The 12,339-nt window shown below is 42.7% G+C and overlaps 1 protein-coding gene across 1 annotated transcript; it reads right to left on the bottom strand.

The window, feature by feature from the left end:
- Positions 1-2,255: 2,255 nt before the first annotated feature.
- LOC108920092 (probable G-protein coupled receptor 174) lies at positions 2,256-11,274 on the bottom strand. The gene is made up of 2 exons (XM_029258031.1): positions 10,963-11,274; positions 2,256-4,077 (listed from the first exon to the last, which is right to left on the bottom strand). Exon 2 carries the CDS (start codon positions 3,877-3,879, stop codon positions 2,770-2,772), a length of 1,110 nt encoding a protein of 369 aa, XP_029113864.1. The 5' UTR covers positions 3,880-4,077; positions 10,963-11,274; the 3' UTR covers positions 2,256-2,769.
- Positions 11,275-12,339: the final 1,065 nt, after the last annotated feature.

Below are 12,339 nucleotides of genomic sequence, written 5' to 3'. Positions count from 1 at the left end.
TAGCCACAAAAACACATGTTGCACTTCTTTTGTTTTTGCTCCTTTCTGTGCTTCACTTGCTTTATTTTGTACACCTTGCCTCTTTTCACATCACAATGTGGCCGAGGCCCCACCCTTTACCGCTAACCACAACAGTGTGTATTTTAGGAGTTCGAAAGGTGGTAATGCTACTTTCAGTTTCTTTAAAAGGCTGAAAACCGACTGGATCGCTTTTTCAAGAGAGTGGAGTGGCTGTTTCGCCTCATCTTCCTTTCTGGGGAACCCTTTAGCTTAATTGTTAATTAGAAGTTTTTTAAAATATTTTGAACTAATTCTTATATTTATCTGACACTCTTTCAAAGCAACCAAAAATGATTGCCATTTGTCCATCTGGGTAACTTTTACTGGAGCGGTTTCCTTATGTACATTGCTACAGCAAGATATGGGATTCAAACCTTTGACCTTCACATGCAAAGACATCCATTCTACTCACTATACTGCCTGCTGCCTCCATTAATGATACTTATTATTGGTTAAATAAGTCAAATGAACTTTTCAAAGTGGCTTAAATCTGATTTCATCAGGCTACATGGTGTTGGTCAAATTTTATCCAATTCTAGGCAAGCAGCTGTATAATTAATATAACAGTTCCAACTAACAGTTTTACGACAACCTGTCTCGAGTTGAATGTGAATCATGTTTTTTGAACTAACAGCCTGGTTTCTTGGCGTTTCAGGTGCTGGACTGTCTCAGTGGGAACCATTCACTGCTTCTTCTATTTTTTTCTATTCCTGTTAAAATTTCTAGTTATAATAGAGCGTCCGTATTGTGGTTTACGAGCATAAATGCTGTATCTGCAGGATTTCTTGCAAAATTTTGCACATGACAGAACAAAGCAGAAAGGATGAGGAGCATGTGACAATGGTGAGTCCCCACCTTGCCAGGTGCCCATCAGCACTGTCTGATGGGCTACACATTTGCATGCATGCAAGGTGCTGAGTCAAACCTCACCCACAGCGACCATTCGCGTGTTTTTCAAGGCAACTTAAGGCAGGAAGAGAGGGGGGTTGCCAGGTCCTTCCTCTGCATGTCAGGGGAAACAAATGCAGGGAGAAGCACGGAGCCACCACGCACCCCAAGCAGGACTCGAACCCCAGACCCTCCACACAGCGAGGCGTTGGTCAAATCCGCCATGCCGCCATACCCCCCGCTACATTTATGTGTACATATGTGAAAAATGAAACGTAACCAAATATTCAAAAGAGTGTTCTACAGCAGTGCTTAAGATACAGGCATGGTTATCAAAGCACAGCCTTATTGGGTCATACTACCATTTTGCTGGTTCACATCATTCAAGTAGCTGCCTATAGGAGTGAGAAATATAGAATGTCAGTGATCATAATGGATGATGTTGGACTCATTTATACAGCAACCAGGCGGTTAGGTCAGAAATGGGTCTTAAACAGATGGGTTTTGAGATCCTTCTTGATTGCTGGGAGGGATTCAGCAGCTCTGAGAGACAGAGGGATTTCTTTTCACCACCTCAGGACCAAGACTGGGAATCAGCTTTCTGTTTCAGACAACTCTTGAGTGCAACAAGCAGGTAATTGGAGGTGACTCAGGTCCTATAGGTATCAAGGTACTGGTCCTTTGATTGTCTTGTCAGCCAAAGTTTTGAAACAGTGAAAAAACCATTACGCTGTTGTGTGAAATATTCTTGAAATATTATTAGGCTTGTACCAGTCATTTAATGTAGAATGAGACAGAACGGTTTAGAAATTCCGTATGTTCAGGGTTTTCTTTTTTGCTCCCGTAAAGTCACATGAGACTATTGAGATAAATTTCTTTTCATCGTTTTTTCTGAGATTATATTAGTATTTTTGGACATTTGCGTTTCCTAGTCTGTAATATCTATTGGTTACGCTAGAGGTTGGTATGGTTACTGAGAAATTTGACATCCTAGCATATGAGAGATGAAATAGTCACTTGTTATGCCGTGTAAAAACCATTCCAGGCTAGACAAGCTTATGAAGGTCTGTGAGTTTGACTGTACCTTCTAAAACATCAGGCAGCATCACCAGAACAATCCAGACAAGCAATTTTTGTCTGACAACCAGGAAAGAGAAACACTTGAAACATTTTACAGATTGCACATACACATTAAAATGTATCATTTAATTTTTACTAAAGCTTTCCAAAATAAATCTATTGATACAATAGAGACCACACAGAGACGCAAAGTCACAAGAACCACTTGTGATAACATTGCATCGAACCTTTGTATATTTTTGTTTTTTTTTTCCCCTGTGGATTTAAAGTATATCTCATTCAAGATGTGGTTTGTTTTAATAAGCTATTAAGAGTCTAAAGAAGAAAGAAAAATTTTTGTTGATATAATTCAACCTGTGAATGTTGGTGTCCTTAATCAGATAATGGCAAACACAGCAATTAGATCCCAGAAGTGACCAGTAAAGTAAGTATTGATGTATGATGTATTCTGTTCCATGTCTTGACTGTACGAAGGGTGGTTCAACCTGCCTTTCCTTTACTGTGGAAGCATGTCATAGGTTCTCCTGCCCTCTTAAGATCATCTTAAGACCTCGGAGGAATGCCATTGCTCCAGTTGACTTGTAAAGGTGTGTCCTTAGTTCCACTCTTCTTGCTCTGGAGACATGTCACTGGTTCTGTTGACTCATGGGGTGTGTCCTCAGTTTAGCTTGTCTGACACCACTGACTTGGAGAATAATGGGCAGGATAATCTTGCTTCTCCAGACTTGTAGGATTGTGTCCTCAGGCCCCTAACTCCAACTGAGGTATTATGCTTTCTGTGCGTCGATTCTGACCGTACAGGTGGAGGCTTTCGGAAATGTCATGCCGGGAGAGGCGCCTCTTGAACTCATCGGTGGTGAAGTAGTGGATGATGGGGTCCAAGCAGGAGTTGAAGCTGGCCAGACACAGCGTAATGGGGTGGCTCTTGAAGATGGCATTGCGGAAGGTGCAGTCAATCATGCTGCTGTCAGCTTTGGCCAGGAAGTGTAAGGGGAAGGTGAGGTGGTAGGGAGCGAAGCAGACCAGGAACACGGCGGCACAGCTCAGGACTGTCCTTAGGGCCTTGCGCTTCTCACTGCCTCGCTGTAAGGTGGTGCTGCTCTCCCGCAGGCTGGCCGCCGTGCGCCACGAGCAGGTGAGCACCACAGCTAGCGGTAGCACAAAGCCCAGCAGCTCGGCAAGAACGATGGCGGTCACGCCTGCCGCCATGCTCAGCGGTGCCAGGGGCAGCTCTGAGAAGCACTGATTCTCATTAGTGCCCCTTCGCAGCAGCGGGAAGGGCAGGCAACCGATTCCGACGACGAGCCAGCCAGCTACGCAGATGCCTTGGTCAAATCGGCTCTTGTTGCTGCTGTGCCGTAGCGGGTGGGTGGCAAGTGTGCAGCGCCGTATGCTGATGCAGACCAGGAAGTAGATGCTGGCATACATATTGACGTACTTCAGGTAAAAGCAGAACATGCACAGGAAGTTTCCGAATGGCCAGGTATCCTTCAGGTAGTAGTAGATCCGCAGAGGTAGCGAGAGAAGCTGCAGCAGGTCAGCCACTGCTAGGTTGATCATGAACACCACGGCCTTCTTGGTCTCGCGGACGTAGGCGCGAAAAACCCAGAGTGCTAGCATGTTGCCCACCAGGCCCGGCAGAAGGATCACTGCATAGGTGACAGCGTACAGGAAGTGCTGGTACTCCTTCAGGTCGTTCCCCTCACCGCAGGTGAGGTTCCCTCTCCCTTCCAACACCAAGGCCTCGGAACCTTGCATGCCCATTTCAGCGAAATATTCAATTGGCTCGCAATGTTGATCGAGTCCTGGGTTCAGAATGGCGTCGCTAACGCTCGCCAACATGGGCTTCATCACATTTCCTGTTTCCCAGGCCACGTTCTTCAGCTCACATTTTCTTGGGATCTTGGGCAGATTTCCTGAGTGCTTTGGCAGGAGTTCATAGTCTTTACAGAGCGATTTTTCAGACACCCTGCATGTGTGGTCCAGGGTACGACAGACCTCAAATCGGCATCAGACGAGTTAGAAATCCGAGTCGCAGTTTGTCAGTTCCTGGAAAAAACACCAAGAAATATAATAAGAGGGAGGTGACACTACGTGCTTGTGGGACAAATGAACAAAAAATAGCTTGAAGACATCATTGAAACAGCACAGTTTGTCCATTAATGTAACAGGGAGCCTGGTATATGGCACCCTGATATAGGACGTTTCAGAGATGTCTGCATTCTTGCATATCTCCTCATCTATCACCATTGGCTTCCTGTAACTGCCTGTATCAAGTTCAAGAGCGCTTACAAACTACAAAACCATCTCCCGCAATACCTACAAGACCTAATAACTCTCTACGACTCAACTGGATTGTTATGCTCTTCCACCGCTAGTTGCTTGGTGGTTCCACCCACACACAGTCGGTCCAAAATCAAAACCCCGAAGGCTCTCTGAGGTGGAGGACCGAGCTCCCTCTGTTCCTCAGAGCCAGTGAATCCCTTCCAAAGTTCAAGAAGGGTCTCAAAACGCATCTCTTTTGGACCCACTTGTCAATCTATCTATCACCTGCATAAACTTGCATCACATAATTTGTCACTTTTGCCTTTCCTGTCAATTTTGTTTCCAACTACTATTGTAAAGGGGGATGCGGTGGCGCAGTGGGTTGGACCAGGTCCTGCTCTCCAGTGGGTCTGGGGTTCGAGTCCCGCTTGGGGTGCCTTGCGATGGCCTGGCGTCCCGTCCTGGGTGTGTCCCCTTACGCCCTGAGTTGCCGAGTTAGGCTCCGGTTCCCCGCAACCCTATAGGGCGCAAGCGGTTCAGAAAGCGTGCATGTGCACTATTGTAATGTACTCAAATAAAGTGGTGGTGTCAAACAAACTGTGCTTTAGCAATTACAAGTCTGCGTCTGTAATTGTCGGCCTTTCATAAAATAAATTTTAGTTTACTCTGCATGGTCAGTCATTATGAAGAAAAGTGTGATATAAGTAAATGTAAAAATGTTGCTCCTTATTTGCAACCATAACTTGCTATAAGACGCTTCATCAGTGTTGTCAGACTTGCGGAGGGATGCCTTTTCAATGAAAGTTTGAAAACATGTATAAAATGTACAAAAAATGTATATCTTTTAAATATTTTGATTTTAAAATTATTGATTTTTATTAGAAAATGTTTTCGAAAATTGCTGTCGCCTCCTGCAGTAGCTGCTGTGTTTGATTCACTGTGCTACTGTAACATATGTGCAATATGCCAAATATATTTTTCAATGTAAAAATCATCTAAAATGTTTAAAAGTAACTCAGGGATTTGCTTCAAATAACCCTGCAATGGACTGGCATCCCATCCAGGGTGTATGCCCCCCTCGGCCTTGCATCCAGTGCTTCCAGGATTAGCTCCGATTTACCACGACTATGCTCAGGACAGGCAGGCACTACTACTGGATGGAATGATTTTGCTTTAATTATTTATGAATAAAAATCTAGCAACCCTCAGTCCACATAAATGACTTTTTAATGATTTCTTATGGGGAAAATGTTCTCACTGTAATTCCACTCTACAGTATGGCATGCTTTTTGGTTCACATTAGCGTTGTACAGCTGGGACTGTCTGCTCAGCCTAATCAACATTGCTTTCTTCATTCAAAGCACCTGTAAAAACTCAAATTTTCGCAAAAGTGTTCATTTTCTTGCATTACTTCATCCACGTGTTGGACAAAGTCATATACAGTTGTCCATGCAAATGTCTTTTGTTCTACCTGTTTCGGATGTTTAATAATTTCTTTACTATCTGTCCTTTGAATGAAGGTAAGTGGATACATTACAATTTTAATTTAATACAAAGCAGCCTATATTGCTGTACTGCTGCATACACGTCACTCCCAAACACACTGGTTTCTATGGTATCAACAATGGAGGGCAGAGCATCAGTACAAACAGCTTTCTCTCATTCAACTTCTGAAGCTGCAAAAATATTCGCTTGTGGATTCATTTCTTATATTTTTTTTTTTTTCACGTGCTCATACTATACCGCAGGTTTGTTCTGGGACTCCGGTTTCTTCTGTCGACCTTCCTCCCAGCTGTAGCACAGCTTTCGTGTTGAGAAATATTTGCTAGTCACATTTGGCCTTGTTGACGACTCATTTCATGACAAGCAGTGATGCTCAGAATTAAGAACTGGGGAAGCTAAAGAAATTTTACTACACACTTCATGAAAGTGAGGTGGGGATATGAAAAATCTTGTTACTGATTATGTAAATATTTTAGACCACAGCTGGGAACTGTTGGGACAGTCTGTGTACAGGACATTCATTTTTTTAAAACCCCATTTTTTTTATACTATAAGGGCATATAGGACATACATAAATAGTGGCTTTCGTTCATCACTCTAGCTCAGACTGTACTGAATATAAATTATGCCTGGTTTTACTCTGCATGCAGATATAATGCTGTGATGCTTAAACTGTAACGGGGTTGTGCTGGACCTTACAAGGTCCCAAAGATCAGTTATTTCTGTATTGTCTGAAAACATGTGGGATGTCAAGACTGAATTTTTTAAAAATATTTCTGTTTTCGCTTCTTTCTAGAAATGTTTTTTAAAGGATGACTCCTCCAGGTCCTCATCATATACACCTCCTATTGGCTCAACCTCCCCAAACATGCCATGACTCCCCAAACATGCCATAACTGCTATCTGATCACTTTCCTCAGTGATAAGACAGAGCCGGGCAGTTTTTTCTGTCACTACGGTCAAGAAATTGAAATCAAACTCTCCATGCGTCATTTCCTTTTTTCATGGAATAAGATATCTCATTTATTGCATTCAGAGTGGGAGAAGATTGGAATTACAAAAAAGGTCCCTCTTGGGTTACATGCAAATCATAATTATACTCAAAAATATTGTTAGCAGGGGTACTTGGATTATTACAGCTTTTTAGTGTAATCGTGGCACCACGGCCCGGAGCAAAACATTTCTGTCGGTGTGCTTTTACACACTTACACACACTGGCTGAAACCGCTTGCCCCAAGCGGGGTCACGGTGAACCGCAGCCTAACCTGGCAACACAAGGTGTAAGGCTGGAGGGGGAGGGGACGCACCCCGGACGGGACGCCAGTCTACCGCAAGGCACCCCAAGCGGGACTCAAACCCCAGACCCACGAGACAGTGGGACCTGGCCAAACCTGCTGCACCACTGCACCCCTCTTGGTCAGCTTTTAAGATAACAATAATACATATACTGCACAATGGGTATCAGTGTTGGATTTGATGTCACCTGAAACCATGTGCAAACATGAAACGGGCATAGTTACAGTTCATGATGACTCAAGCATTTTAACTACTATGTTTTTACGTTCTGCCTTGACATAGGGAAAAAAAAAGAATTGAAACTGATAAAAAGTGTGGCATCTTGCTGAACGCTCAGATATGGTTCCTGATCTGTCAAGGAGGAAGCAATATCGGGCATGGTTGTGTGACGACAGGGAGTCGGTTCACTTCCGTGTAACTTGTGTCCACAGAAGAACCTTGTGTCTGTCAGGTGATTGCGATCAGGAGTGTGATGTTTATTGGCCCAAAGTTATGAATATGCTTTTTTTTTCCGACGAAAAGCATTTTGACTGAGTATAGTGAGTTAATCTTTAATCATTCCTCACGTGTGTGGTCATTATTTAAAAAATATAGTATTTATGGTTTATACTTGTCATTCTGATCAGTCAAAATGTGATTACAGGATATGTGTTGAACATATAGAACATCTCATCTGAAGATTCATATCCTCCTCCAGACAGCAAAATAGGGCTGCCACAGCTCACCCACATGCTGCATTTCTGTGATTCTAAAACCTATTTAAAGGGAGTGTGCAGTACAGGAATGACAAAGTACGTGAAACTAAATGCAAAAACTGAACAGAAATACTTTTTGAAAAACCAGGCCACGTTATATGTCAGAGTGCTACAGATCAAACCATTTGAGCGATTTTGGGTTACGCAGTGCTGCTCTGCTACGAATAGCAGCAGGCTTCTTGGTGGCATCGGCTACACCCTAGCAGACAGTGCTATTGTGAAGGGTTAGGAACCAACTGTCCTTTATTTGCCGGAAACTCGAGGAAAAGTAACGTGAACTTTCCCTGGGAAAACCATACATTCCTAAAAGTATTTTCTAGTCAATAATTGTTTTATCATTCAAGTAACAGCACAAAAAAATTTACTGAAATGGTTAACATTTTAAGCAGTAGCAGAAATGTTTCAATATTGACGGAAAATTAGTGAGTTTCTAAAAAGCAAAACTGCTGATCTCCCAAAAAGCCACAATAATAACTTCCTCATTCTGCAAAGCATGCGAACTGAACAGTGAAAAAGATATCTACACAACATGATGAAGCAGCCTTTTTAAAAAGATAAACTTCAGATAGTTTATATAAATATTCACACATTTATCTCACTGGGCTGAGTTGCACTTTAACCTTGGCTTTTCTGCGGCTTGTTCTGGTTGGGTCTGTGTTGACCCCTCCTGACCCCCTCTAACCCATCTCACTGATCAGAGCCCAGGGACACGTCCAGAGCAGCTGTTTCTACTCCAGGACCTGACATCTGTTTACAAAGGAGTGTGGAAGCAATGGAACAAGCCATGAGAAATGTGGACTATACCAGTACACCCAGGAAGTTGTCTCTGGCCTGCAGTACCCTCCATACCCACCACTGGGTCTGAGAAAGAGGGGTTATCGGTAGCATTCACTTGAATGTAAGCTGCAGATGTGGCACGATGTCTCTCTCCTCCAAATTACATCATGGCATGTTATAATCTCTTGATCACAAGCTAGAAGCCTGAGGTCAACTGGTTTCAATCAGCTGGCTCCCTCAGCCACTTCTGCAGAAATATATTACTGTTTCCATGGCTCGGAAAGTCTTTCTTGGCTGAGCAGCTCGGTCCACTCTTTAGATCAACTAGCACAATGTTAATTTTAACAAGCTGTATAGTCTAAATACAACAAATGCATGATTTAAATAGTGTATAACAGCTGTTAACCAGTTACGAAGCGGGAAAATGTGTGAGCTGCGCTTCTGTAGTTTCCACTGTCCGGCATGGAGGTGACAGTGTCATGGCGTGGGGCTACTGTGAAGGCGGTGTTGATGCATTTTTGAGCCCATCGTGATCACCACCAGCATGGACATCACAGCACACAGTACTTCAGGAGCAAGCCATTCCATCAAAATTATAACTAGTTGGGTTATTCTTTATTTTTCAGCAAGACATTGACCCAAAACACACCTCAAAGTTGTGCAAGAACTACCTGGACTAGAAGGAAAGTGAAGGACAACAGAAAATAATGATCTGGACAAAAAAACTTTGCCAAGCATGAAAAAAATAGTTTCCACGAAGTGAACTGAAACTTTTGATGGGTGCTGTACATGAATTTCTAAGTGAATATGCTTCTGAAACACCTCAGCTATACCTGAGTAGTCTATCTGCATACACTGCACTCTTTGGGTCAGGATCAGTCAAATAAAAAACCAAACACCCAACCCAAGAACCGTGTGGAATGAAGTGACTGTCCATGATCAGTAATTAATTGACCCTGTCTTACAGAAGCCTTTTACACGGGATGAAAAGAAACCTTTTTTTATAAACAAGTAGCTTATGAATCGTCCATCCCTCTGCATTGTTTTATCTTAGCTGGGACTAAGTAGCTGTTGTTTGTTTACAGAAGGCAATGATTCATGAGTGCACCACTCAGCTGACTAGTGACTTTCCCCCAGATGGGCCACCAGAGGAGGAATGTGGCCCAGGATGGAGGAAGGGCAGTAGAGCTTATGATCCCATCCCAACATTTAGCCTTTACCCTACACACATACTACAAAGGCAAGGGTGAATATTAAAAAAAACACAATTTTGGCTTCTTTCTCATGGTTTGCCGGATTTCATTGAACTTTGTTCTGTTTTCTTTTTTTCAGGTTCTTCATCTTCCATGGTGCACTTATGTAACAGGCCCAAGCCTTTTCTGGAAAGTCCCCCCTTAACCCAGAGTTTTGTATGTCTGAAAATAAGAATTCACCTAAAGTTCAGTTTGTGAAATTGGGTATTATTTTTCAGTATTATCCATGAGCAGGTTCTCTGCCCTCCTTTGCAGTTTCATTTCATTTGTAAGAGTCAAGAACTGTACATTGTACACATGTTCCAGCTCATGACTGCCTTTTCTTAACACGAAGGTGTAATGCTTGTAATATAACGTAATGTTTTCTGCTAATGTAATGCACGCATTGTATTTTCTATGAGATGTACGTCGCTTTGGAGGAAAGTGTTTGCTCAATGAATACATGTAAATGTAAATGTGTAAAGAGCCTACTGAGCTCTGCCACCTGCCATGTGGGCCTGGCATTTAGATCGCGCGTCTTACCAAGGAGCTGTAGTCATTAGGCTCAACATTCAGTGGAAATTTACTCAAAACACAGGGCTGATATGTGCCTAGGAGGTTTCTCCAGACTTTTACTGATCAATACTAATCATTTTACTCCAGCCATTGCTGCCCACACACTTCCGAGAGAGAACTGTGAACGTGCTGACCGACAAGAGTGTATCCTTAAGGAACGGATTCTTCTTCAATTCTCTGATGTGCAGTCTATACCGCATTCTAGAAAAAGGAAATGTACTTTAAACATTTTCCTGACTTTTCATGGGGTGTTTCCAAACACCATTGTCGCCATCAGTATCAAGGATTATGACTGTACTATTTTTAGTAGCATTTTCTGTTTGACAACCACACCTAAAAATCTTTGCCCTCTTTTATCTGGCAAAGGTGACCCGGGAGAGAAACGAAAAGACATAAATCTAGCCGGGAAAGTATTTTGACAGGAAGTTTGGCCTCAGATAAACACACTCACACACACATATTCACAGAAACCAAATGAAAGCGTGTTCCATTCCGCACGTTTAAAGATGGGTGGAATCGTGGTTTCTTACCTTAGGGTTCCAAGCCACTTGATGTCTGAATTCCTTTCATGCAGAACCAAGGGGAAAGAGAGACAAGTGACATCAGCCAGCGTGCATGTTCCCCTTCGCCAGAACCATGAGGGTGACACTTTCTCTCTCTCTCTCTCTCTCTCTCTCTCTCTCTCTCTCTCTCCCTCCTCCCTCTATGTTTACTCTATATCCTTCTTTTAGTTTCTTCTCATATACTCTTTCTACTTGCTTATCTTCACTCTGTCGGTCTGAGTTGTCGCCATCCCTTTCTCCCCTCCTCCTTCTCAGTTGCTCGCTCACTCTCTGTCTCTTTCTTTCTCTCTCTCTCAGGCTCAATGAGAATGAAGACAAAGGTGCACGGGGTGTAGTGGTCCGTTACATCAGCTACGCTTGTGCTGCTTTGCTTCCTGTGTCAAGTCACATTTAAACCACAATGGCGTAGGCTAAAAAAACCGTTGGGGACAAAGGCTTAATTTTGCCATTGACCCCTTTGAGGGTTCTCTTCTGTTTATTCGACTTGTGCATGAAAAAATTTGTTACCTTTTGCGTTACCCTTTCATTTCTCACGTTTCTCCTGCCTTCTTCTTGACACTAAATAGGATGTAATGATAATAACAATAATTATTATAATTACCAATTCAGTCAGTAACCTGCAGTGTTCAGCAGGTTGTCCAAGGCATGGTTGCAGTGGTCTAAGAGTCTATCCAGGAAGGTGCAAAGCTAAGTGAGGTGCACCCTGGAGCACATTAAATCAATTAAAAAAAAACCCATGTCAATAAATTTAAATCCATTTCATCCTCATGTTGTCAGCATATATTTTCGCATTGGTGATTAAGATGAAGTTTTTTTGCATAGCAAATTTTAATGGTTGATTGTGTGACATTCCAGTCCTGTGTCTTTTGGTGTTAAAAACATGTATTCAGGCAAACATTTCAGTATGTTACCTTTCAGTATCATATAAATGAGGAATAAAAATAAATAAAAATGAGTGACTCTAACAGAAGCTGGCAGCTGAGTGACCCAGCTGTCATTAGAATGAATTGATTATACTGCTTGTGTTGCTTGTCCAACAAAATGTCTTGAAGAAATTTAAAAAGTTAAATAACGATAGGGAAAATTCATCCTGAGGAAGGGTCCACCCTGAATGGGATTCCAGTCCATTACATGGTAGCCACTTACACACAAAAAAAAATTAACATCACGAGCCCCATAAACTGCACGTATTTTGACAGTGGGAGGAAACCAGAGCACCCAGAAGAAACCACCACTCAGACATAAGGACATGCAAACTCCACCCAGACTGAGCGGAAGTTAAACCCACATTCTCAACCCACCGTGAGGCAGGAGAACTACATACTGCACAACTGTACCATAGAT

This window comes from Scleropages formosus, chromosome 14 (assembly GCF_900964775.1).
Source record: "Scleropages formosus chromosome 14, fSclFor1.1, whole genome shotgun sequence".
Classification (NCBI taxonomy): Eukaryota; Metazoa; Chordata; class Actinopteri; order Osteoglossiformes; family Osteoglossidae; genus Scleropages; species Scleropages formosus.
Note: the sequence above shows the minus strand (reverse complement) of the source record. Positions and strands in the feature narration are given on the sequence as shown.